This window comes from Mobula hypostoma, chromosome 9 (assembly GCF_963921235.1).
Source record: "Mobula hypostoma chromosome 9, sMobHyp1.1, whole genome shotgun sequence".
Taxonomy (NCBI): Eukaryota; Metazoa; Chordata; class Chondrichthyes; order Myliobatiformes; family Myliobatidae; genus Mobula; species Mobula hypostoma.
In genome coordinates, this window is record NC_086105.1 from 146,913,781 (window position 1) to 146,941,264 (window position 27,484).

The 27,484-nt window shown below is 42.1% G+C and overlaps 1 protein-coding gene across 1 annotated transcript in view; it reads right to left on the bottom strand.

Annotated features, from left to right (window-relative positions):
* The window catches only part of rsph10b (radial spoke head 10 homolog B), a 69,696-nt gene that overhangs the window by 13,897 nt on the left and 28,315 nt on the right, over positions 1 to 27,484 (bottom strand). Inside the window, exons 9-16 of the mRNA XM_063057525.1 lie at positions 23,274 to 23,398; positions 19,985 to 20,174; positions 15,120 to 15,231; positions 14,160 to 14,239; positions 9,559 to 9,707; positions 7,496 to 7,603; positions 4,394 to 4,561; positions 1,801 to 1,908 (exon numbers count right to left, since the gene is read on the bottom strand). Coding sequence (XP_062913595.1) covers positions 1,801 to 1,908; positions 4,394 to 4,561; positions 7,496 to 7,603; positions 9,559 to 9,707; positions 14,160 to 14,239; positions 15,120 to 15,231; positions 19,985 to 20,174; positions 23,274 to 23,398 — 1,040 coding nt within the window. The remainder of the gene's footprint in view (positions 1 to 1,800; positions 1,909 to 4,393; positions 4,562 to 7,495; positions 7,604 to 9,558; positions 9,708 to 14,159; positions 14,240 to 15,119; positions 15,232 to 19,984; positions 20,175 to 23,273; positions 23,399 to 27,484) is intronic.

Here is a 27,484-nt window from a genome sequence, read left to right on the forward strand (position 1 = left end):
AATAGAGGGACGTCCATTTAGAACAGAGATGAGGAGGAATTTCCTTATCCAGAGGGTGATGAATCTGTGGAATTCATTGCCACAGATGGCAGTGAATGCCACGTTATGGGAAATATTTCAAGCAGAGGTTGATAGGTTTTTATTAGTAAGGGTGTCAAAAGTCACTGGGAGAAGGCAGGAGAATGAGGTTGAGAGGAATAATAAATCAGCCATGATGGAATGGCAGAGCAGACTTGATAAGCCGAATGCCTAATTCTGCTCATACATCTGATGATCACTTGGTCTAAGTGCAAGGTGTTGCACTTTGGGAGGTCAAATGTAAGAGGAAGGTATAGAGTAAATGGCAGGACCCTGGGGACCATTGGTGAACAAAAGGATCGTGAGGTGTAAGACCACAGTTCTCTGAAAGTAGCAATAGGGAGGTTAAAAAAGGCATACGGCAAATTGCTCAGGTCACTGACGATAAAAGTTGGCAGGTCATGTTGCAGCTACATAAAACTTTGTTTAGATCACATTTAAAGTCTTGTGAGTTATGGTTGCCACATTACAGGAAGTAATCTCAATTGAGGTTGCAACTTCAATCAATTGAGATTGTTGATATGTGTGCTGACAATACAGCACAGAAACAGGCCTCTCGGCTCATCTAGTCTACACCAAACCTTTTAAGCTGCCTACTCCTATTGACCTGCACCAGGACCACAGGCCTCCATACCCCTGCCATCCATGTAGCTATCCAAACTTCTCTTGAATGTTGAAACTGAGCTTGCATACAATACTTGTGCTGGCAGCTCATCCCACATTCTCACCACCCTCTGAGTGAAGTTAGCTACTTCACTCTCATTAACTACCAGAGGTTTTTAAAAATTTTATTTATTCATTTGTTTGTTTATCTGTTTATTTAATTAATTGAATTAGTTACTTTTTCAGAGATACTGCGCAGAACAAGCCGCACTAACTAGCAAACCACCTGCTTAGTCCTAGCCTAATCACAGAACAATTTACCATGACCAGTTAACCTTCTAACTGGTATGTCCTCGGAATGTGGGAGGAAACCAGAGCACCCAGAGGATACCTATGCGGTCACCGGGAGAACATACAAACTGTGCCAGAACTGAACTCTGAACTCCAAAATGTCTCGAACTGCAATAGTGTTGTGGTAACTGCTATGCTACTGTGATGACAACAGTCTTCCTGATTGTTAGCTTTCAACAGAATGCAACCAAACTGTGTAATAGGTGTAGACAATATTGACCCCAATCAGGCTTCAGGCTCACGTACAAAACAAAACAACCGTGCAGTGCTTCTTCGTCAGTGAGTTGGCTGGGAGTTATCATCTTCACAGGAGGGTAGTTGGCACAAAAACTGCATTAGGAATCAAATATATTTTAGATTAATTCTGTTCAAACCTATAAATGAAACTCATGGTGGGGTAGAGATATGTCTCTACCAAAGGAGGTGTAAGGTGCTCCTTCCCTCCACTAGCCTGCAGGTCACCCTTGGGCAAGGTGTAGCACCTGCTTAGCCCCCCAGTCATGGTCACGTGAAGCCATGGGAGCAGGTGGTGGATGATCGTATGAACAGCTGGTGCGTTTCACCAGTCCTGATTATGCGACCATTGACGCCAGACAGACCACCTCTGAAGAGTATTGATAATGGCTGGGGTCACCCATCTTATAAATACATTGTCTAGAAGAAGGCACTTCTGCAGAAAAATTTGCCAGGAACAATCATGGTGCTGGACCATGATCACCATTGACATACAACATGGCATTTAATGATGATGATGAATCGCACACAAACCTCCGATTTCCTTGAAGAGCCTCCATTAGCCTCTCCGCGTTTCTTTGTGAGGGATTTCATGCCACGTCCATTTGGCTCTGGAGAAACGTGTTCTTGGACTGAGACCTGCTGATTAATTTAAAACGTATTTTAATACATAATTTTGACCAGTATCTTTAAAGATGATCCAACAGTAGGCACTGAAATTCTGTGGCATAGGATATTGCTGATAAAAGCAGGTTGTTAGAATTTTTCAGTAAGTATTAATCATGGTGAGTTACTGGAATGACAGACATGAACCCTAGAGATGCTGGAAATGCAGAGTAGAACACTCAATATGCCGGAGGAACTCAGAGGGACAGGCAGCATCTATGGAGAGGACTAAAGAGCCGATTTTTTGGCTAGGGACCCTTCCTCAGAGGTATCAGCCTGAAATGTTGGTTCTTTATTCATCTGCATAGATGCTGCCTGACTTACTGAGTTCCTCCAGCATTTTATGAGGGTTACACACAGCTTTGGGTCTTCATCTGGGAAAATCAAAGACTTGGACAGATAAAAGTATAAAATTTGCCATTGAATTTATTTCATATTTCTCATTTTTTGGTATAAACTATGGGAATGCACATACATACTTCACAGGATGGTGTGCTCAGTGTCACAGGACATTCACTCTCCCTTTTACCATGCGCTCAACAGTAAGAGATATATAAGATTAAGATTGTGTGCAACAACTCCAGTGTAACAGGAAAGAATAAGATTCATTGAATGGCTTTTGCCATGACTAACCAGTCTGAGACACACTGCTATAATACACTCCTGCTGCTGCCTGTAAGGAGTTTATACATCCTTCCTGTCACTGCATGCGTTTCCTCCAGATGCTCTGGTTTCCTCCCACATTCCAAAAACGTACAAGTTAGTAGGTTACTTGGTCAATGGGTGTAAATGGGCAGTGTGGGCTCATTGGGCCAGAAGAGCCTGTTGCAGTGCTGTAGCTCTATAAGAGCTTTGGAAATGTATCAATCAACATTTTCAAAGCATTTCTTATTAATTTACCATACACAAAATATCTAGAAAAGTATCTTTTTAAACGCAAACAACAGGAATTCTGCAGATGCTGGAAATTCAAGCAACACACATCAAAGTTGCTGGTGAACGCAGCAGGCCAGGCAGCATCTATAGGAAGAGGCGCAGTCGACGTTTCAGGCCGAGACCCCAGGGTCGACTGCGCCTCTTCCTATAGATGCTGCCTGGCCTGCTGCGTTCACCAGCAACTTTGATGTGTGTTGCTAGAAAAGTATCTCCTGCTTTTAATTATGTTGGATAAGTCTCATCTTATAAACGTTTTCTTTGTGTTGTTCAGTGGGTTCAGATCACGTTAGGATTGGATTTATTTATAATTTTAAAAAATATTTAGAGATACAGCATGGTAACAGGTGGGTGTCACATTACTTGAATCTGGCTATGTAATTAATTAATGTTATCATTGGAATTTACTGTAGTCAATAGTCTTGTATAAGAAGACTAGACTACTTTTGTTCCTTTTCTTCCCCACATCCCCATGTTCATTCTCTCTCCTTACGCTTCTTCTCCCTTTGTCTACTTTGTTTTTATAATATTTAATCAAATTATCAAAAGCAGAAAGTTTTATGCCTCATTGTTAACTCCTGAACTTCCAAGAGGACTATAACCTTGTTGTTTTGGAGGCTTGTGTGCCTCAATGACCTGGACAGCTACGTTGGCTGGAGCGAGGGATTTATGCTTTGACTCTTGGTAGGGTCACCCATGCCAAACAGGTCAAAGGGTAGAGGCCAGACTCAGAGCGGTTTACCGGTCCTCCAGGTTCAGGGGTTCATCTCAGGGCTTACAACCCTGACTGGTAAAACAAAACTGTTACAGAAACAGCAATGAAGAATCCTTCTACATCTGAGTGCAATGGTATTCCTGAGTCTCCACCTGGGATCTGCATGACTGACAATAGTGAAAACCTAAAGAAAGTTACTGGCACGGTGAAGGAAGCCCTGAGTACCAGCAGAGATGGGGGACCTTCATTGCAGCCAGTGGCATAACGAGCAGTAAGTAAGTTAACTTCTGAGGAACCTTTGGATCACAAAAGCATCAGGATCCAACATGTACCAGCTGCCCTTGACCTTCTTGGTGGCAGAGAACAAAGGTTTGGGAGATGCTTGGACTGGCACTGAATTGCTATTTCTATATGGTACACAGTGGCGGAGATAATGACTGCTAAGATGACCGATGGAGGGCCAGTTGTGGACTGCTTTGTCCTAGACAATGTCAAGGTATGGTGAAAGGAAGGGAAATGCATTAGCTTTTTCAAAGAACGAGCAGAGGCCCAAAGGATCAAATGGCCTCGTTCTGCACTGCATCATTATATGATTCTACAAATTAAACCTGACGTATTTTATGAGAGCAAGATGTAACAGACAGAAAGGAAATTCCCCTCAGTAGATGCTGAACACTCGCTGAGTTTTGTGTGTGTTGCTCCAGATTTCCAGCATCTGCAGAATCTCTTGTGTTTAAATTTATTCTGCTGTGGTTTACTGTTAAACAGAAAATCTAATTAGAAAAAACAGAGAGATCAATGGTATTTGATTACCAGGTCTAAAGGTTCTTGTTTCAGCTGAGCTGACGCAGTAGTTGTAAGAAGAGTTATATTCACACTGTTTGACTTTGTGGAGGAGGGTTCTGAACTTTCAAGCATTCTTTTAGTCACATAAACTTCTGCGCATGAGAGCAGGGCTTCTAAAAATTCCAAGAACACCATCTGAAAAAAAGGTTCCTCATGTTAACCATACTACATAATATATTTACTTGGAGGAGGCCCTCTGTTGGTTGAGGCTGACCACGGATGTTGAACCTAGCTGTCTAAGCGATATGCCAGGCAGTACAATATGGAGAGCAAGTTGTTGGCCATGCAGCAGGCTCCACCTCTCCACACAGCCGATGAATCCAAAGAAACGGCAGAAACCGGTACAGTTTGACACCAGCGACTTTGCAGGAGTTGCCAGTCAGCACTGAACTCAACGTAGGACTGCCTCAGGGACTCCAGCTCTGGATGTTTCCTCGGGGTTTACTCCCGAAGCCTTTCCTATGAGTGGGTGTAGCCATAAGGCAGCGGAGGTTTGAGATCAGAGTTTTCCTTCCCCTGGATGAGCTGCCAACCACAGCTGATGAGCGTCAATTGCTCAAAGTGACTAGTTTTAATGTGCCAGTAACCTGCCTTTGTCCCTTCTCCTGTCAGTAGAAACTGTTGTGCTAAGCTTAGTAGCTAAGCCACACACAGAGCCAGGTGCTGGGCTGGACTTTATTATCAGATACCCTTTCTGAGACCTATGTCATAGGGAGCAATTAGTAGCTTGTGGGAGATTACCCCCACTAATCACCCTCCCCCCACCACTGGCTATGACAACCTTAAGGAACCATATATTTACTAAAATCTTGTGTTTAAAAGTACATTTCATATTTGTTTCTGAGGTTTTCAGAATGACTTTAAAATATAAATTGCAAAGAGCGTCAATATAGGGAGCGAGGAAAGAGGTTAAGGAACAGGACCAAGAGTAATAATCTCTGGATTACTTCCAGTGCCACATGCTAGCAAGGGCAAAAATAGGAGAACAGAGCAAATGAATGTGTGGCTGAAAGATTTGTATGGGGACAGGGTTTCAGATTTTTGGACCATTGGGATTTCTACTGGGGCAGAGGTGACCTGTACAAGAGTGACGTGTTGCATCTGAACTAAGGAGGAAGCTAATATCCTGATATGTAGATTTCCTGGTGTCACTGGGGAGGTTTAAACTAGACTGGCAGAGGGGCTGGGATCCTAAGCAGCAGGGAATCAAATGAAAGACAGGAAAGTGATACAGAAGTCAGCAATGGCAAGTTGATTAGACAGGACAGGCAGGAGTGTGGCAGTGAGTGAGAAAATTGTGTTTATTTCAGTGCAAGAAGCCTGCAGGTGAAGTGGATGAACTCAGAGCATGGCTAGTTACGTGTGACTTGAATATTATAGTCATTATGGAAACGCATCTAAGGGAAGAACAGGACTGGCAACTTAATGTTCCATATGGCTGGCTGCTCTAGAAATCTAGATGGTTTGGAATCCAGAGAGAACTGGCTAATTGGATACACAACTGGCTTGATGATCAGAAGCAGAGGGTAATGGTGGAAGGCTGTTTCTCAGACTGGAGGCACCTCGACTAGTGTTGTGCCTCAGGGGTCAGAGCTGGGCTCGTTGTTGTCCATTATCTACAGAACTGTGCAAACGTCTTAGGCACATACACAAATATTCTGTAAAGTGAAGATGCTTTCAAAATAATAAAATGAAGAGTTTGTAATTATCAAAAACTAAAGCAAATCGATCTTTGATGTGACCACTTTTTGCCTTTAAAACTGCATTCATTTTCTTAGGTACACTGTCATGCAGTTTTCTAAGAAAATTGGCTGGTTATAATCGGCTATAAGAAAACTTGCCACAGTTCATCTGCAGACTTTGGCTGTCTCACTTGTTCCTGCCTCTCCAGATAATCCCAGAGAGCCTCGATGATGTTGAGATCAGGGCTCTGTGGAGGCCACACCATCTGAAACAATATAAAAATCTAGGGTGCCTAAGACTTTTGTACAAGGAATAAGTTTGCAGTTAACACTGAAATAGCTGGCCAGTGGAGAATGAAGGTATCAAAACTTACAGGAGAATTTTTATCAGGTGAGGAAGTGGGTCAAGAAATGGCAAATGGAGTAACTCAGGTAAGTGTGAGGTGTCAAATCCACGTAGGACTTACACAATGGACAGCAGGGCCCTGGGGAGTATTGTAGAACAGAGGGACCTTGGAGTTCAGGTCCTTGGTTCCCTGAAAGTGTAATCGCAAGTAGATAGGGTGGTGAATAAAACTCTTAGCACAGTAGTCTTCATCAGTCAGGGCACTGAGTATAGAAGCTGGAAGGTGATGGTACAGTTGTACAAGATGCTCATGGGGCTTCACTTGGAGAATTGTATTCAATTTTGGTCATTCTGCTAAAGAAAATATGAAACGCATGCACAAAAGATTTATAAAGCTGTTGCCAGGCCTCAAGGTACTTAATTATATGGAGAGATTGAACGGGCTGTGTCCTTTCTCCATGGAATATTGGAGACTGAGAGTTGATCTTACAGAGGTGTATAAAATTATGAAGAGCATAGATAGGTTCATCCTTTTTCCAAGGGTGGGGAGTCAAGAACTTGAGAACATGGGCTTAAAGTGACAGTGAAAGATTTAATAGAAACGTGAGGGGCAACTTATCTAATATGCAGAGGGGAGGTACCTATATGGAATAAGCTGCTGAGGAAGTGGCTGAGGCAGGTACAACAGCAAGTTTTAAAGGACAATTGGACAGGTACATGGATAAGAAAGGTTGAGAAGGTCATGGGCCAAATATGGCAAATAGGACAAACCTGGATGTGCATCCTGGTCAGCCCTAGACCAGTTGGGCTGAAAGGCCTGTTTCTGTGCTGTATGACTCTACAAAGGAAACCCTGAAGTACTGTGAATCACAAACTACTGCAATATGCTTACTGTTGCCTCTTAGTTAAACGCAACAGTCCAATTTTGCATTGAAAAATATTCTTTAAGTGATACAATGAATACTTTGGTGTTAGAGGATAGACTTCTTGTCTAGGAGGCAGGAAGTTAGGATTACAACATTTAATTAAGACCTATGGTACCTCAACATCCATGTTGTTGTAGGTTCCATCAGACACTGCTGGGTTATCCTGAGACAAGATCTCCACAATGCGAGTAGCTGTCAAGCGTTTGCTCAATAAATTTAGATCCTGCATTTACAGAATAAAATAAAGGTGAGACAAATGCATTTGTTTAGAATAAATATAAAGAAAAGAGAATGTACAAAATACTACAATTTCTAATCATAAAATAGTCAATTTTATTTGAAATGACTTTTCCTGCAAAGAAGACAGAATAACTTATAAAGACCTTGCTTCTGATTATCTGCTCAAGACTGATATGATGAGTGTCACTGGATTAGGCTATGATTGTACTTGGCTGTCTAGATATATGCTGAGTTTACTGTCTTCACCCATGCATGAAGAATAGGTATGAAGATATGGTCCTAAAAGTGAGTTAAACACCAATAAGTGGGTAACATTTCCAGGAGAGATGTCTGAAAAATGCACTGCTTAATTTCCAATTTCCATTAAAACTGCCTTCAATGAAACTCCAATGATGAACAATGTCATTGCTTCATCATTTCTAAATAAAATTACTACTTTATGACCCAGCCTGCTAGTTTTGAAGCAAAGATGCTCAATTTAGAGAAGATACAAGAGATTGAAGATGTTGGAATCCGGAACAAAAATAAAGCAGAATACTGAATCATGACAAGCAGCATCCGTGGAGCGAACAGGCGCAAGTTGATGCTCTGGGATGAGATCCTGCAACAGGACCCTCATTAACCCCATTTACATGAACACTGCCTCCACAACTCAGGCTCTCTTCATTGCCTCCTCATCAAATTTCTCTTCCTGGTGCAGCCATATTTTAAACTGTTACCAGTTGTCTTTCCTGAGAACACAAGGAATTCCTGCATCTTCCAGCACTATGGGAAGTGGAGCTCAATCTACACTGTCTATTGACGGCTTCCAGTGGAAGGGATCTATTGAGTTACCAGTTGTATTTCTCCTATGTAGGATTTTAATGTGTGGGCTTTCTACATCATCTGTTTAATTGTTTAAAAAGGTTGTAATGAAGTTAATCTTCTGCGGAGCAGAGATACTGTGAAATATCATCCTGTTGTATCATTTCACTCTGGAGGATTCCGAACTGCAATTAATGTTCTTAAAAACTGTATCACTGCACTTTTGTCAAAAAATCTGTAAATGGAGTGCTTTCCATCACCCCTTTGCAGAAAAATTAAAATTTCAAATATTGCATTTTTAGGACACGATATTCACGTGAATTTACAAATGCGCTTTGTGGATAAAGTACTGAAGTGCTAAGATTAGATGGTATTTTCCCATAGACTATACACAAACTGTTATAAATTTTGGAATTACTGGAAATAATCAGCAAATCATGGCATATTTGTAGAGGCCATAATATAATCAATATAATAAAATAATATTTGCAAAACATTTTACACCAGAAATCATTTTTAACTGAGAATAAAGAAAGATAAATTGAAAGAGTTATCTTTTGCCAAATTATACAAAAGATAAAAATATTGGCTAAGTTGGACAGCCTTAGGAATTATTTTTCTTAGGATTTCCGGTGATGTGGAAAATAATATGCATTTATTTTTTATATTACAAAAAGACAAGTTGTACTGATTGTGACTATTGTTCTATAATTTTACTTCTTTCGAATGTTGAAAGACATGTTTCCCATGGTAGGAGAGTCTAGGACAAGAGGGAAAAGCCTCAGGATAGAGGGGTGTCCATTCAAAACAGAGATGCGGAGAGAAATTTATTTAGCTAGAGGGTGGCGAATTTGTGGAAGTTGTTACCACAGGCAGCTTTGGATGCCAGGTTGTTGGGTATATTTGAGGAGGAGTTTGATAGGTTCTTGATTGGCCACGGCATCAAAGGTTATGGGGAGAAGGCCGGGAGGTGGGGTTGGGTGTGGGGGGGAGGGGGGAAGGATCAGCAATGATTCAATGGCAGTGTGGACTTGATGGGCCAAATGACCTAATTCTGCTTCTATGTCTGATGGTCTTATATAATATTCTACCATTATATATATATTTGCTGTACAGATCAGGTCAATCATGTACCTTGATCATCCACAGGAAGTGCCTCATTGTCATGATACTGGTGTTGGGTGGCTTATGGTTTTGTTCCCAGTAAGTTCTGTACACCTCCCAGCATTTATTTATGTAGCCAAGAGCGATTGTAGTACTTTCTTGTTGTTGAAATAAACTCCCTAAATCAAACAGGAATCCATAAGGAATCAGAGACCAAAGAGAAAACAGCAAGGTTGATTGTAGCTATTGTGTTATCTCTCAATCTTTTCGAAATATCCCCTGCCAGACAGCACCCTGCTTTTCTCATCTGGTGTTTCATTGGGATTCCAAAACAATAGAAATGTAATCAAGTTAGCAATAAGCCAATAAAGTCATACATTATAAAAAAAATGGAAAAAATACATGAAACAATGTAAGCACTCTGTACATTATTCTCTACTGTTGGGATATTTCACTACCTACTCATTTGTAAATTAACTGTTTAGTCATCATTTTAACCCAAGGTCAACAGTCACTGACTATCCCAATTCCCCTTGAGAAGAAGTTGGAGTTTATAACCAGAATTTTAAAAAGTAAATGCATCAAGTGAAACTTAACAAAATTCAAACTTGTATTTTCACTGGACCAATGCCATAAGAAGTCCATTTGGCACAATCTGAGTATAATGAGCATGTTAGGAGCAGGGTGGTCAAAGATTTGGGTTTGAATTGGCTTTATCTAGTTGCAACAGAAATTGTCACTGGTACATCCCTATATATGATGTACCAATGTAAGGAGTAGCTGGGCACCACGGAAATGGCCAAATCACATACAATATTCCAATGTGACTGTTTGTGTAAAACTCTATGTGCATAAACACAAAGGTTAATTTTAAATGAAGAATCAACTCTTGTTTTGTCATTAGTGAAGTGCCCAGTCCAACCTGAGTAGCTTCTACAAACTCCATTTATATCCCCCAGTTAAGTGCCTTTTAATAAATATTCCATCAATACCGTCACTCCCAAACTGTCCATAACCCTGCTGTCAATGACCCTAATTATCCCTGCTCCAATAAGACCATAAGATATGGGAGCAGAAGTAGGCCATTCGGCCCATCGAGTCTGTTCCGTCATTCAATCATGGGCTGATCCCCACTTCCAGTCATCCCCACTCCCCTGCTTTCACCCCATACCCTTTGATGCCCTGGAAAATCAAGAACCTATCTATCTCTGCCTTAAATGCACCCAATGACTTGGCCTCCACAGCCGCTCATGGCAACAAATTCCACAGATTTACTACCCTCTGACTAAAGTAATTTCTCTGCATCTCTGTTCTAAATGGACGTCCTTCAATTCTCTTGTCCTGGACTCCCCTACCATGTGAAATAACTTTGCCATATCTAACCTGTTCAGGCCTTTTAACATTCGGAATGTTTCTATGAGATCCCCCCCATTCTCCTGAACTCCAGGGAATACAGCCCAAGAGCTGCCAGAAATTCCTCATACAGTAACCCTTCATTCCTGGAATCATTCCCGTGAATCTTTTCTGAACCCTCCCCAACGTCAGTAGAGCTTTTCTAAAATAAGGAGCCCAAAACTGCACACAATACTCCAAGTGTGGTCTCACGAGTGCCTTATAGAGCCTCAACATCATATCCCTGCTCTTATATTCTATACCTCTAGAAATGAATGCCAACATTACATTTGCCTTCTTCACCACCGTCTCAACATGAAGGTTAACCTTTAGGGTATCCTGCACAAGGACTCCCAAGTCCCTTTGCATCTCTGCATTTTGAATTCTCTCCCCATCTAAATAATAGTCTGCCGGTTTATTTCTTCCACCAAAGTGCATGACCATACACTTTCCAACATTGTATTTCATTTGTCACTTCCTTGCCCATTCCCCTAAACTCTCTAACTCTCTCTGCAGGCTCTCTATTTCCTCAACACTACCCGCTCCTGGACCTATCTTTGTATCATCGGCAAATTTAGCCACAAATCCATTAATCCCCATAGTCCAAGTCATTGACATATATTGTAAAAAGCAGCAGTCCCAACACTGACCCCTGTGGAACTCCACTGGTAACCAGCAGCCAGCCACAATAGGATCCCTTTATTCCCACTCTCTGTTTTCTGCTGATTAGCCAATGCTCCACCCAGGCTAGTAACTCCCCTGTAATTCCATGGGCTCTTATCTTGCTAAGCAGCCTCATGTGCGGCACCTTGCCAAAGACCTTCTGAAAATCCAAGTACCCCATGTCTACTGCATCTCCTTTGTCTACCCTGCTTGTAATTTCCTCAAAGTAGGTTAATCAGGCAGGATTTTCCTTTCAGGAAACCATGCTGGCTTTGGCCTATCTTGTCATGTACCTCCAGGTACTCCATAATCTCATCCCTAACAATTGATTCCAACAACTTCCCAACCAATGATGTCAGGCTAACAGGTCTATAGTTTCCTTTCTACTGCCTCCCACCCTTCTTAAATAGCGGAGTAACATTTGCAATTTTCCAGTCATCCAGTACAATGCCAGAATCTAACGATTCTTGAAAGATCATTGTAATGCCTCCACAATCTCTCCAGCTACTTCCTTCAGAACCCGAGGGTGCATTCCATCAGGTCCAGGAGATTTATCCACCCTCAGACCACTAAGCTTCCTGAGCACCTTCCCAGTTGTAATTTTCACTGAATGTACTTCCCTGACACTCTTGAATGTCTGGTATACTGCAGATGTCTTCCATTGTGAAGATTGATGCAAAATATGCATTCAGTTCCTCTGCCATCTCTGCATCTCTCATTCCTATATCTCCAGCATCATTTTATATTGGTCCTATATCTACCCTCAACTCTCTTTTACCCTTTATATACTTTAAAAAACTTTTAGTATCTTCTTTGATATTAGTCACTAGCTTCCTTTCATAATTCATCTTTTCCTTCTTAATGACCTTCTTAGTTTCCTTCTGCAAGTTTTAAAAAGCTTCCCAATCCTCTATCTTCCCGCTAGCTTTGGCTTCCTTGTATGCCCTCTCTTTTGCTTTTACTTTGGCTCTGACTTCACTTGTCAGCCACGGTAGTGTCCTTCTTCCATTTGAAAATTTCTTCTTATTTGGAAGGAGCATATCTGTCTTGCACTTCCCTCATCTTTTGCAGGAATTCCAGCTCTGCTGCCCTTCCTGCTAGTGTCTCTTTCCAGTCAACCATGGCCATTTCCCCTCTCATACCATTGTAATTTCCTTTATTCCACTGAAATACCAACACAATGGAATTTAGTTTCTCCTTCTCAAATTTCAAAATGAACTTGATCATATTGTGATCACTGTTCTCTAAGGGTTCCTTAACCTTAAGTTTTCTTATCACTTCTGGATCATTGCACAACACCCAATCCAGCACAGTGAATCCCCTGGTGGGCACAAAAGCTGTTCTAAAAAGCCATCCCTTAGACATTCTACAAATTCTCTCTCTTGAGGTCCAGTACTGACCTGGTTTTCCCAATCCACTTTCATGTTAAAATCCCCAACGATTATCATGACATTGCCCTTCTGACATGCCTTTTCTATCTCCTGCAGTAATTTGTAATCCACATCCCGGCTAATGTCACACTCCAATCATATCATCTGCCCAAACTGACTCTCACCTCACTTACCCAGCTGATCCCCACATTATTGCCCAACTCTCTCACACATCCTTTACTGGCCCAATTCCTGCATATGTCTGTCCATCTCCCACTATCAACTACCTAATACCTGTACCCCTCTTCCCTATATTTCTCTGCATTCCAAACCAACTGTGCATGCAACTTTCACCTTCATCTCACAACTTCTCTCCATGTGACTATTTCCTTAACCAGGAAAGTCAAAAATATTTCCTTCCAGACAGTTCCCTTTCAGCAAACTCACCTTTCCACAGGCGAGGGTGGTGAAGGCTGTCTGGGCTGTGGCAAGAGTGCTGCTATTATGAGCTATACATATAGAAACTATAAAGCCTGTCCTTCTGTGTCCAAGCCACTTATGACGTGCACATTGAAAGCAACAGAACATTACCAATTATATGAATGAATGGCATGATTTAGGTGTTATTTGGCCATAAGACATAGGAGCAGAATTTGGCCACTTAGCTCATCGAGTCTACTCCACCATTCAATTATGGCTGATTTATTTTCCCTCTCAACTGCATATTCCTGCTTCTCCCCATAACCTTTGACCTCTCCTTACTCATCAAAACTTTATCAACCTCCACTTGAAATGTACACAATGACTTAACCCCCACGGCTGTCTGTGGCAATGAATTCCACAGATTCACCCCCCTTGGCTAATGAAATTCAAATTCTTTTCTGAGGCTGTGCCCCCTGCTCCTAGACTCCCTCCACATCCACTCTATCTACGTCCTTCAATATTCAGAAGGAATCACTGATATCCCCTCTCATTTAGTTTAGTATTCACACTAAGAGGAAAAATAACTGACAAACCAATGCACAAAGAGGAGTCACTTGACACAGTTCATAACTTAAACCGCCGCAATCATAGGTTGCAAATCAGCATTAAAAATCTTCACAATGCTTTCACACTACTAATAATCCCACAGTACATGACTTTTGGATTAAGTATAGTATAGTTAGCCATTTTATCCCATCAGAGGTATATTCAGATTGTACCTACCATTAACAGTGCAGGCATAAGGAATAAGATTGTCAGTCATTAGTTTGGAAAAACAAGCTTCAAGAATTGGATGCCGGCCTCTGAAATAAGAATATGGATGACTATGGCAAAAGGCACTTGTTCAATTTGAGAATGCTACTTTAGATGAGGTGTAATACTATGCTTATCATTTTTTAAAACTTTCATGTGGTCACTATTCCTTAAGAAGCAGAACTATGCATCCCATTCCAATATCTAGCACGTAAAACAGGGTTGGTGGTAAATCTGTGGAACTCATTGCTACAGATAGCCTTGGTGGCCAAGTCATTGGATGTATTTAAAGTGAAAGCTGATAGGTTCTTGATTACTAAGGGTGTCAAAGGTTAGAGAGAGAAGTCAGGAGAATGGGGTTGAGAGGGATAATAAATAAACCATGATGGAATGGAGGAGCAGACTCGATGGGCCAAATGGCCTAATTCTGCTCCTATGTCATATGGAAGAACCTTTGTCACTGCAGTGTGCAATGTATGGGAATATAGATTTAACAGACAAGGCTATGAGGTTTAGGTAACCAAATAAACTATTTAAACATTACAAAGATCAATGAGTGATATTCAGCATTAACAGGTTCAATAAGGATTACTTCTTCCAGCAGCCCCCACAAAACTTGTATTCCACAGATACCACCCTTTGTATAAAAGGTCACCTCTCGAGTTCCTATTAATTTTTTCCCTTCTCACCTTAAACCTTTGTCCTCTAGTTCTTGGTTTCTCAACCCTCAGAAAAAGACAGTCCATTCACCATATTGATGCCCCTCATGATTGTATACACCTCTAATTAAAGTTTAGTTGGAAATGGGTGAGTAGTTACATTGAATTAGTTCATCAGGCAAAACATAAACACTACAATTATAGGCAATATTTAAATAGACAGAAATAGAAAGGATAAGTAATTTTCAGGGACTAAATATTAGTCACTTACTCATGTTCCTTATGGTAAATGTGGTATGCCAGGATAACAATATAGCTCAGAAATTTCCCCAGCAGTAATGTATCAAATGGAGAGTGAGTATCCTCCACTATAGTAAATTGTTCTGCAAGACACAAAATTAGTGGCTTTACATTTGCCATGCCTGGAGGATAAGTATTAAATATTTACAAAGTACTCTGATTTTATTACACTGCAGAGGTAATGAAATCAGTCCTTATTTATACAAGTAGTCCTGCTAACACATGATAGTTACGCTCTTAAGAAACCTAGAAAGTCCTATTATAGCAGAACCAGTTGCAGTTGTCTTCACAACACATATTTAAACAGGCATGCCACTTATGATTGATTTTGTTATAACCAGGACAGCCCACATCACAGTTCACCATGGATAAAGCCTCACCACTATTGAGCACACCTACAGTACTGTGCAAAAGTCTTAGGCGCATATAAGACCATAAGATATAGGAGCAGAATTAGGCCATTTGGCCCATCGAGTCTGCCCTGCCATTTCATCATGGCTGATCCACTTTTCCTCTCAGCTCCAATCTCCTGCCTCTCCCCCCGCCACCCCAGCCGTATCCCTTCATGTCATGACCCATCAAGAACCTATCAACCTCTGCCTTAAGTATACATAAAGACCTGGCCTCCACAGCTGCCTGCGGCAACGAATTCCACACATTCACCACTCTGGCAAAAGAAATTCCTCCTTACCTCCGTTCCCCTGATATCACCTCTGTACCTACTTCCAAGCACCTTAAAACTGTTTTAGTCCATCTGTGCTAAAAGGATATCTGAGGAAATATCATATGTATGTGAAGTCACCCAAGGGGAAAGAAAGGTATAAATGTAGTGAGCAGTTCAGACTTATTAGGAATGGGGTAAGGAACATCAAGAAGAAACCTGGAGTGAAGTAGAATCTATTCCTCCAGCTTCGGTTACTGTGACACATGAATTGTTTGTCTGTAACTTAGTGGTATGTCTTCGTAATAGGAATAGTAAATAAGAAAAAATCTGCAGGCATTGGAAATCCACGTCAAACACACAAAATCTGCAGGCACTGGAAATCCACGTCACACACACAGAATCTGCAGGCACTGGAAATCCACGTCACACACACAGAATCTGCAGGCACTGGAAATCCACGTCACACACACAGAATCTGTAGGCACTGGAAATCCACGTCACACACACACACAGAATCTGCAGGCACTGGAAATCCATGTCACACACACAGAATCTGCAGGCACTGGAAATCCACGTCACACACACACAGAATCTGCAGGCACTGGAAATCCACGTCACACACACAGAATCTGCAGGCACTGGAAATCCACGTCACACACACACAGAATCTGCAGGCACTGGAAGTCCACGTCACACACATAGAATCTGCAGGCACTGGAAATCCACGTCACACACACAAAATGCTGGAGGAGTGCAGTAGGCCAGGCAGCATCTATGGACAAGAGTAAACAGTTGACATTTTGGGTCGAGACCCTTCATCAGAACTAGAGAAAAAAGATGAGAAATCAGAGTAAGAAGATGGGGGGGAGGGGAGGAAGAAATACAAGGTAGTAGGTGATAGGTGAAACCGGGAGGGGGTGAGTGGTGAAGTGAAGAGCTGGGAAGTCGACTGGTCAAAGAAATAAAGGGCCAGAAAAGGGGGAATCTGATAGAAAAGGAAAGAAGGCCAAGCAAGAAAGGGAAGGGGGAGGAGCATCAGAGGGAGGTGATGGGCAGGTAAGGAATGGTGAGGGAGAGGAGGAGGGAAGGGGCATTATCAGAAGTTCAAGAAATCAATGTTCATGCCATCAGGTTTGAGGCTACCCAGACAGATTATAAGGTGTTGCTCCTCCAAACGGAGAGTGGCCTCATAGCAGCACTAGAGGAGGCCATGGACTGATATATCGGAATGGGAATGGGAAGGGTATTAACATGGGTGACCACTGGGAGACCACATTTTCTGGTGGACGGAGCATAGGTGCTCAGTGAAGCAGTCTCCATATCTACCTCAGGTCTCACTGATATACAGGAAGCCACACTGAGAGCACCGGATACAGTAGATGACCCCAAAAGACTCACAGGTGAAGTGCCACCTCACCTGGAAGGACTGTTTGGGACCCTGAATGGTAGTGAGGGAGGAGGTGTAGGGGCAGGTGTAGCACTTGTTCAGTTTGCCAGGATAAGTGCCGGCAGGGAGATCAGTGGGGAGGGATGAATGGAGAAGGGAGTCGCGTAGGGAGCGATCCCTGCAGAAATCGGAAAGTGGGGTGGGGGGGGAGAAGATTTGCTTGGTAGTGGGACCCCATTAGAGATGACAGAAGTTATGGAGAATCATGTGCTGGACACAGAGGCTGCTGGGTGGCAGGTGAGAACAAGAAGAGCCCTATCCTTGGTGGGGTGGTGGGAGGATGGAGTGAGGGCAGACGTGTGCAAAATGGAAGAGATGCCATTAAGTGCAGCATTGATGGCGGAGGAAGGAAAGCCTCTTTCTTTAAAGAAGGACATTTCCTTAGTTCTGGAATGAAAAGCCTCATCCGAAAATGCGGTGGAGGTGGAGGAATTGAGAGAAGGGGATGGCACTTTTACAAGTAACTGTGTGGGTAGAGCTATAGTCCAGGTAGCTGTGAGAGTCAGTGGGTTTATAATAGACATCAGTAGATAAGCAGTCTCCAGAGATAGAGACAGAGAGATCGAGAAAGGGGAGGGAGGTGTCAGAAATGGACAGGGTAAATTTGAGGGCTGGGTGGAAGTTGGAAGCAAAGTTGATGCAGTCGACGAGCTCTGCATAGGTACAAGAAGCAGCACCAATGCAGTTGTCGATGTAGCGTAGGAAAGGCTGGGGACTGATACCAGTGATACCATCCCTACCTTCTTACTCTGTCTTCTCATCTTTTCTCTCCAGTTCTGTTGAAGGGTCTTGGCCCGAAACCTCAACTCTTTACTCTTTTCCATAGATGCTGCCTGCACTGCTGAGTTCCTCCAGCATTTTGTGTCTGTTTATAGGAATTGTACTAGCGTTTTGGAAATCCTTTGTCCATTCTATCTTAGAAGTGCTTGTACTGGAGGAATGCTTTGTGCTTTGTGTTATAGAAATAGTTTGTAATTTGGAAATGTTTAAGATAGAAATCCTCTGTGAGTTTTAAATGTATTTTAAGAATGTTGTTTGGATGTAAATATGTATCACTGTAAATATATGAACTATATTTTAAACTACTTTGTTAGCTGGAAGTATCTTCTCCTTGGTAGGAAGAGGGGACCCACCACTTGAACAGTGGGTATTGACAGCTAAGACCCATGTCTATACCCATGGAGAATAAACATAGAGAAAACTAGTGATGACGATTGAATAGTTACAGTATTATTTCCCTTTAGTGAGGGTACCTGCGGGTATTTATATCAGATAGGACTTAAAGATTTTATTTGAGTTTAAATCTTCGCAGTCAGCAAATCCAATACAATTACAGCACCAGCCTTCTCACCATCAAGGACACACATACTGAAAGGTGCTGGAAAAAGGCCAGCAATATTATGAGGGATCCCACTCACCCTGATCGAGCACTGTTTGTCCCACTCCCATCAGGAAGGAGGCTACGTAGCATCCACACCAGGACCACCAGACTCAAAAACAGTTACTTTCTCCAAACAGTAAGGCTGATCAACACCTCCACCTCTCACACCCCTAGCCACCATTACTTTATCATTTCTTGTTAGTCATCTAATGTACAGACATTCCTGTGCCTAGCATCACTTTATGGACATACAATCAATCAATGCATAATAAGCTATATTATGCATTTATATTTATTGTACTTTTTTATTGTGTTCTTTATCTTACCGCTTTTTTGTGCTGCAACAGGTTTGGAGTAAGAATTATAGTGGATTCTAAATTGGGACACATCAGGACCAGTACATTTTGGCCCTATTAAACGACTGCCCCAATTAGCCAAAGTTTCATAGAAATAGTTTAAAAACTTTTAAAAAGACAAACTATCATTTATCTGAGTAACAAATTATGTGTTAAAATTAAATACAGAACAATTTACTACAGTACTATAAAACTGTATTATTTCTTTATAGTTATCGACAGAGGAATTCATCCAGTGTATGTGTTCTTTTGATTGACTGTAAATGTACAAAATCAGTGCAACCACCTAGTGTCGATTATGGATGGTCTTCATACAATGTTATTGATGATTGCATCCTCCAAAACTTCATTTTTATTGTAACATTCAAGATGACTGTCGATACCTTCAAATCCTTTTTAGTTCCGAACTTACTGAAGTAGTGAAATCATTTCATTTTTACTCCCGGCCTTTTCTGGCATTTCCATACCTGAATACTTGAAATCACAGTGAGCATAACAGTTAGGAATTGCCTTACTGCTTATTCCTCACCAACTATCTGTGACAAAATCACTGCTTTTAGAACACACGCACACAACTGACAATATCTAAAAACTGTTTGCTCTAAGCCTGATGTAGTGTCTAATGGCCACACAAGTACAAGATTCTGATGCTAGATAGAAACTGTTCAACAACAGCCACCTGCCCCAATTAAGTGGCACAAATAAATAAGGGGAATCCCGGCTATTTTCTCGATTAGTTTTTGTTCTTTAAGAGTTGTCCCAAATAAGCAGCTGCCTCGATTAACCAATGGTCCAATTAACTGGAATCCGCTGAGATTTGTTCTCGTTTACACTTGTGTAACAATGACATTAAACAATCTTGAATCTTGAACACTAAAAAAATCAAGAGATATACACTCTCTTAAGGCACCATTACCTCCTTTATCTGTTATTGACTACAATATTTCAGCATTATCAAACAGAACAAAACTGGAGAAAATTTATTTACCATGAAGAATTCTGTCCATGTTAGCCAGGCTCAAGCCATAATGGTGAAATCTGCAGTCTTTGAGAAACCGCCAGAACTGAAGCTGGTTCAATAAGAAGGTATTATCCAGGGATTCCCGGTGACCCAGACTACTGTAGAACCTGTATATCCTTTTTAGTTGTGTGAAATGTCGAAGAACAGCATACTTTAACTGTACAAAACAAAATTAAGGTCACATAACATTGGAACTCCAATTAAAAACTCTTTATAAAATTTTAGCAGAGGTCATCATAAGCTGAGAAGGGCACTTGGCGAAGGAGGGAAAACATAGATCAGTACGGGATGGGAACAGGCCCTTCAACCCACCATATCTGTGCAGACCATGCCAACAGACAATAGACAATAGGTGCAGCAGTAGGCCATTCGGCCCTTTGAGCCAGCACCGCCATTCACTGTGATCATGGCTGATCATCCACTATCAGTATCCAGTTCCTGCCTTATCCCCATAACCTTTGAAAAGTTAAACTAATCCCATCAGCCTAAACATGGTCCATTTCCCTCTGTTCTCTACCCGTTCACAAGTCTGTCAAAATCAGAATCAGAATTAATATCACTGGCATACGTCGTAAAACTTGATCTTTTGAGCAGCAGTACAGCGTAATACATAAAAAGTATAAATTAAAATAAGGACTATATATTTTTCTAGATATTTAAATAAGTAGGGTAGAAAGAGAGCAAAAAATATAGAGGATATGTTCGTGGGTTGATTCATCGTCCAGTCAGAAGCCTGAATGCGGGAGGGAAGAAGCTGTTTCTGAAATATTGAGTGTGTCTTCAGGCTCCTGTATCTCCTTCCTGATGATGGCAATGAGAAGAGGGTAAGGCCTTGTTGATGAGGGTCCTTAATGATGGACGCCACCTTTCTGAGCCATTGCCCTTTGAAGATGTTCTCGATGCTGGGTGGGGTGGGGATGGGGTGGGGGCTAGTGTCCATGATGGGGTTGGCTGAGATTGCAACCTTCTGCAGCTTTTTCCAATCCTAAGCACACTTTCCACTGCTGATCCCTCAGAGAGGATTGGCGTGTGTTCCCCTGACTTCCCCTCCCTGATCCGCACTGATGGGTCTTATTAACAGCAATGTTGTTGTTCTGAAACAACTCAACCAGCCAATCTGTCTCACTCCTGTCTGCCTCCTCATCACCATCTGAGATTCTTCCTACAACAATTTGTGCTATTGGAAAATTTATAGATGGTGTTTGTGTCACAACCACGGACTCTGCTGTGGGGTCTGTATGCCTGCACAGGCGGGCTGCAAAACACATCCAGCAATCACACTTGTGAGTACATTCCAGCTAATTAGTGTTGCATTGTGGTGGCATTTAACTCCCTTCCTATCATTCCAGTCTTGTTGAAACTTGACCAAACGCTTAACAACGTCTACCGTTTCCCGTTACTTTCGTCTTTGTCTGGGAGAGGAGACTAACGTTTGGATTGATGTTATAAGGCACAGTATTCATTTAGTATTTAGTTACTGCATCCAGCCACAGTGCTTAGGTTTGAGAGTTTTAGTTAATAAGACCATAAGACATATGAGCATATGTCTTATCAGCCCATCGTGTCTCCTCCGCCATTCCATCACGGCTGATCCCAGATCTCACTCAACCCCATATACCTGCCTTCTCACCATATCCTTTGATGCCCTGACTGATCAGGAAACTATCAACTTGGCCTCCACAGCAGTCTATTTACCCAGCATTTACTGTTTTCCCTTTAATTCTGCAGTTCTGATTAAAGTCAGTGAACTGCTGATCCACTTCAGTCTCTCTCTCTGCACCGGGGCCACATCCACACATCTTGTCAGTTTGAGCCGAGTCTAGTCTAGAAACTAGAGCAATGGGCTGAGCATGCTTCCTGGAGTTGCACTGCTGTTGATTGTGACTGATCCGCACTGACTGTGGCCTCCTGCTGAGGCAGTCAAGGATCCAGTTGCAGAGGGAGGTACAGAGGCTCAGGTTTTGAAGTTTGTTGATTAATACTGAGAGTATGATGGTGTTGAACACTGAACTGTAATCAATAAACAGCAGTCGGACATAGGTGGTCTCGGGCTAAATGAGACTGCATCTATTACGCAAATTGCAGTGGGTCCAGGCCCTTGCTTAAGCAGGATTTGATTCTGGCCATGACCACCTCTCAAAGAACTTCATCACAGTCGATGTGAGTGCAACTGGGCGATAGTCATTGAGGCAGCTCACCCTGCTCTTCCTGGGCTCTGATTTGAATGTTGCCCTTTTGAAACTGCAGCAGTGAGATTGAAGATGTCTTTGAACATTCCCACCAGTTGGTTGGCACAGGCTTTCAGTGCCCTACCTTAAATGTTCATATCATATCTTCTGCTGCCACCTGGCCTGTTAGCACGTTCCATTAACTAACCGCACTCTGTGTAAAAACTGCACCATCACTAAGGACACTCACCATTGGGACATGCACTCTTCTCATTACTACCATCAGAGAGGAGGTGCAGGTGCATGAAAACACACAATCAATGTTTTAGAATAGCTTCTTCCTCTCTGCCATAATATTTCTGAACAGTGTACGAATTCATGTACACCACCTCGTTATGCCTTTTTATTTGCACTATTTCTTCATTGTTGTAATTTATAGTCATTTTATGTTGTTGCACTGTAGCACTGACATAAAACAGCAGAGATCACATCATATAAGTTAATGATAATAAATCTAGTTCTGGTTCAGATTTTCAATTTTTATTTCAGATTTCCAGCATCTGTAGTTCTATAACCTGATGGAGTTCTGTTTAGGGTCCAGAGGAGGTTCACGAGAACGATTCCAGGAATGCAAAGGTTAAGTATGAGGAGTATTTGATGTCCCTGGGCTTGTTCTCACTGGAGTTTAGAAGAATGAGGAGGGAATTTCATTGAAACCTATCGAATATTGAAAGGCCTAGAAGGAGTGGATGTGGAGAGGGTGTTTCCTATAGTGGGAGAGTCTAGGCAGAGGGCACATTCTTAGAATAAGAGGACATCCTTTTACAACAGAGACGAGGAGCAATGTCTTTAGCCAGAAAGTGGTGAATCTGTGAAATTCATTGCCACAGATGGTAGTAAAGGTGAAGTCATTGGGCATATTTAAAGTAGAGGTTGATAGGTTCTTGATTAGTAAGGGCATCAAAGGTTACATCAAAGGAAGAAGCAAGAGAATAGGTCTGAGAGGCAAAAGAAGTCAGCCATGATGAAATGGTGGAGCAGACTTGATTGGCTGAATTGCCTAGTTCTGCTATGTCACATGGTCTTACCTGCAAAGTCTCGTATTCTCGGTCTTCAACTGGGATCTTTTCCAAAAGTGATTCAATATTAAGCTCTACATTATGTTGCAGAACTGACTGAATGACACCTTTTGATCCACTTTTTTTCACATTTCCTTTTAACAAAAGAAATAAAATCTGTTATTTCTTCTGTTTGTTTTGATTAACATTTATTAATATAAATTATAGTTTTATTTATAACAGGGACATACTGTCTTGACATTGTGAAATATACATATACCGTGTGTCATGCCTGTGATGTTAATTTAAACTGTAAGGCAGTTTAGCCTTCCTGAACTTATGCAGCACTAAACAACTATAGCACACAATCTATTTAGGGTAAGTAGTAAATGGCATTGGAATAAAAAATTGGCTCAAACTATTCATGAGAGTTTTGGACAGGAGTGAAATACACACAGTGGCCATTTTGTTAGGTACACCTGTTCATCTGCTTATTAATGCAAATATCTAATGAGTGAACCCTATGCCAGCAACTCAATGTATAGAAGTATCCAGACATAGTAAAGAAGGTCAGTTGTTGTTTGGACCAAAAATCAGAAAGGGGAAAGAAATGTGATCTAAGTGACTTTGACCATGGAAAGTTTGTTGGTGTCAGACAGGGTGGTTTGAGTATCTCAGAAGCTGCCGGTCTCCTGGGATTTTCATGTACAACAGTCTCTAGCGTTTACAGATAATGGTGCAAGAAACAAAAACATCCAGCGAGCAGCAGCTCTGTGGGTGAAAAATGCCTTGTTAATGAGAGAGGACAGAGAAGAGTGTCCAGACTGGTTCAAGCTGACAGGAAGGTGTCAGTAACTCAAATAATCATGCAATGCAATGGTGGCATGCAGAAGGGCATCTCTTATCAAACCTTGCAGTGGATGGGTTACAGCAGCAGAAGACCACAAACATATATTCAGTGGCCATTTTATTAGGTATAGAGGGTACATAAAGTGGCCACTGAGCATAGATCAGCTGGTAAGTGATTTCACAACAACAATCTCACATTCAAAATCAGCAAAACCAAGGATTTGATTGTAGACTTCAGAAAGAGGGGTCAGGAGAAACACACACCAGTCCTTACTGAGGAACTTTCAACTGTATGTAAAACTCACATGGTATCAGGATAAGCCTGGAAAGTTTTTTTAAATCAGCCAGAGCATAAAATAAGGTTAAGGTACAATGGCACAGCTAGAGTACTGGGTGCAATTCTGGTCACAACACTATAGGAAGGATGTAATGCACTGGAGAGAGCACTGAGGGGGTTGCCAAGTTGTAAGAAAAGACTAGAGGGGCTGGGCATGTTTCCTTTGCAAAGGAGTGTACCTGATCAAAATAATGAGGCGTAGATAGCATAGTTAATAAGAAACTTTTTCTTCTGAACATAAGGACACACACAAAATGCTGGAAGAACTCAGCAGGTCAGGAGAGGAATAAACAGACATCTTGGGCCAAGATCCTTCATCAGAACATCATTATCCAGAAGACAGATGCTAAAAACCAGAGGCCATAGGATTAAGGTAAGAAGTAGGGGACCTGAGCAAGAACTTCCTCACTCAGAGGAGTGTAATTAGAATCTGAAATGCACTGCCTGAGGAATAAGAGGCAGAAACTCTCACAATAGTTAAGTAGGGTCTAGATGAGTATTCGAATTGATAAAACATAGAAAGTTACAGTTCAAGGGCTGGAAATAGGTTTAGAATAGACAGACTATTAATAGTCAGCATGGACATGATGAGTTGAAGAGCCTGTTTCTGTGCTTTCTGAATCTACTCAGTTTTCAACGTTTCCCTTCTTTTTGAAAGTTCACCGCTGTTTGTGCTGCCCCACACCCATTCTGGCTTTTTCCCTTACATCAGTCTGCTAGTCCGACCCCTACCCCTACCACTCCCCGCTGCTGCTGGTCTCAGCAGCCTTTCAGAGACTACCATTTCCTGCACTGCTTTAGAACACAGAACAGGCCCTGCATCCCCCTGTGTTGTGCCAGCCTTGAGACCTACTCCAAGATCAATCCAACCCTTTCCTCCTAAGTAGCCCAGTATTGTTCTATCATGCATGTGCCTATCTGAGCATTTCGCAAATACTCCTATTGGATCTCCCTCTACCTTCATTCTTGGCAGCATGTTTCTTGCGCCCACCAAACTCTGCTTAAAAAAACTTACCTCTGACATCCTTTATATGTTCCTTAAATCACCTTAAAATTTGCCCCCTCATCTTACCCATTTCTATCTTAGGAAAAGTCTCTGGATATCCACTCGATCTATGCCTCTGATCATCTTGTATACCTCTATCAAGTCACCTCTCATCCTCCTTTGCTCCAAAGAGATAAATACACAAGATAGCTTATATACACAGATTGCATATCTATAAAGTGATGCTGGCACAGGAGTGTCTGTACATAAGGTGGCTCTGTCAGGAAATGATAAAGTAGTGGTGGTTGGGGTTGTGGGCGGGGGGGTTAGTGGGTGGAGGTGTTGATCAGCCTTACTGCTTTTTACTTTACTTTATACTTTATACTTTATTGTCGCCAAACAATTGATACTAGAACGTACAATCATCACAGTGATATTTGATTCTGCGCTTCCCACTCCCTGGATTACAAATATTAAATATTTAAAATAGTAAAAATTAGTAAATATTAAAAATTTAAATTATAAATCATAAACATAAAATAGAAAAATGGAAAGTAAGGTAGTGCAAAAAAATCGAGAGGCAGGTCCAGATATTTGGAGGGTACGGCCCAGGTCCGGGTCAGGATCCGTTCAGCAGTCTTATCACAGTTGGAAAGAAGCTGATCCCAAATCTGGCCGTACGAGTCTTCAAGCTCCTGAGCCTTGAAGAGGGACGAAAAGTGTGTTGGCTGGGTGGGTCGTGTCCTTGATTATCCTGGGGCACTGCTCCAACAGCGTGTGGTGAAAAGTGAGTCCAAGGATGGAAGATTGGTTTGTGTGATGTGCTGCGCCGTGTTCATGATCTTCTGCAGCTTCTTCCAGTCTTGGACAGAACAACTTCCATACCAGGTTGTGATGCACCCTAGAAGAATGCTTTCTACAGTGCATCTATAAAAATTAGTGAGGGTTTTAGGGGACAGGCCAAATTTCTTTAGTTTTCTCAGGAAGTAAAGATGCTGGTGGGCCTTCTTGGCAGTGAACTCTGCTTGGTTGGACCAAGTCAGGTCATTTGTGATATTGATCCCGAGGAACTTAAAGCTTTTGACCTGTTTCACTTGCACACCACCGATGTAAATTGGGTAGTGCAGTCTGCTACTCCTTCTGAAGTCAACAACCAATTCCTTCGTCTTGCTGACGTTGAGGGATAGGTTATTGTCTTCGCACCATGCCACCAGGTTCTTAATTTCCTCTCTGTACTCAAACTCATCATTACCTGAGATACGGCCTACAATTGTTGTGTCATCAGCAAACTTATATATTGAGTTTGATGGAAAATTTGCTACACAATCATGGGTGTACAGTGAGTACAGCAGGGGGCTGAGTACACAGCCTTGTAGGGCACCGGTGCTCAGAGTGATTGTAGAGGAGAGCTTGTACCCTATTTTTACAGCCTGGGTCCTGTCTGTGAGGAAGTTGAAGATCCAGCTGCAGATCTGAGTGCTAAGGCCCAGGTTCTGGAGCTTAGGAATCAGTTTATTTGGAATGATGGTGTTAAAGGCAGAGCTGTAGTCAATGAAAAGGAGCCTTACGTATGCGTCTTTATTCTCCAGGTGTTCTAAGGAGGAAAGTAGGGCCAGAGAGATGGCATCTGCCGTTGACCTGTTGCTCCGGTAGGCGAATTGCAAAGCATCGAGGTTGACTGGTAGACTGTGGTTGATGTGTACCACAACCAATCTCTCGAAGCACTTCATAGCAATTGATGTCAGAGCCACAGGTCGATAGTCATTCAGGCATGCCACCTTGCTCTTCTTCGGCACTGGGATTATTGTTGCCTTCTTAAAACACGAGGGGATCTTAGACTGAAGCAAGGAGCAGTTGAAGATGTCAGCAAACACTCCAGCTAGCTCGATTGCACAGGCCCGGAGAACCCGTCCCGGGACCCCATCTGGGCCCGTCGCCTTCCTTGGATTTATCTTCAGGAAGGCTCTTCTAACGTCCTCCTTGGTGACGAGAATCTCAATGCCACCAGGTCCGGTTCATCCGGAGGGAGCAGGACACTCCTCTTCTGTTCGAATCTCACGTAGAATACGT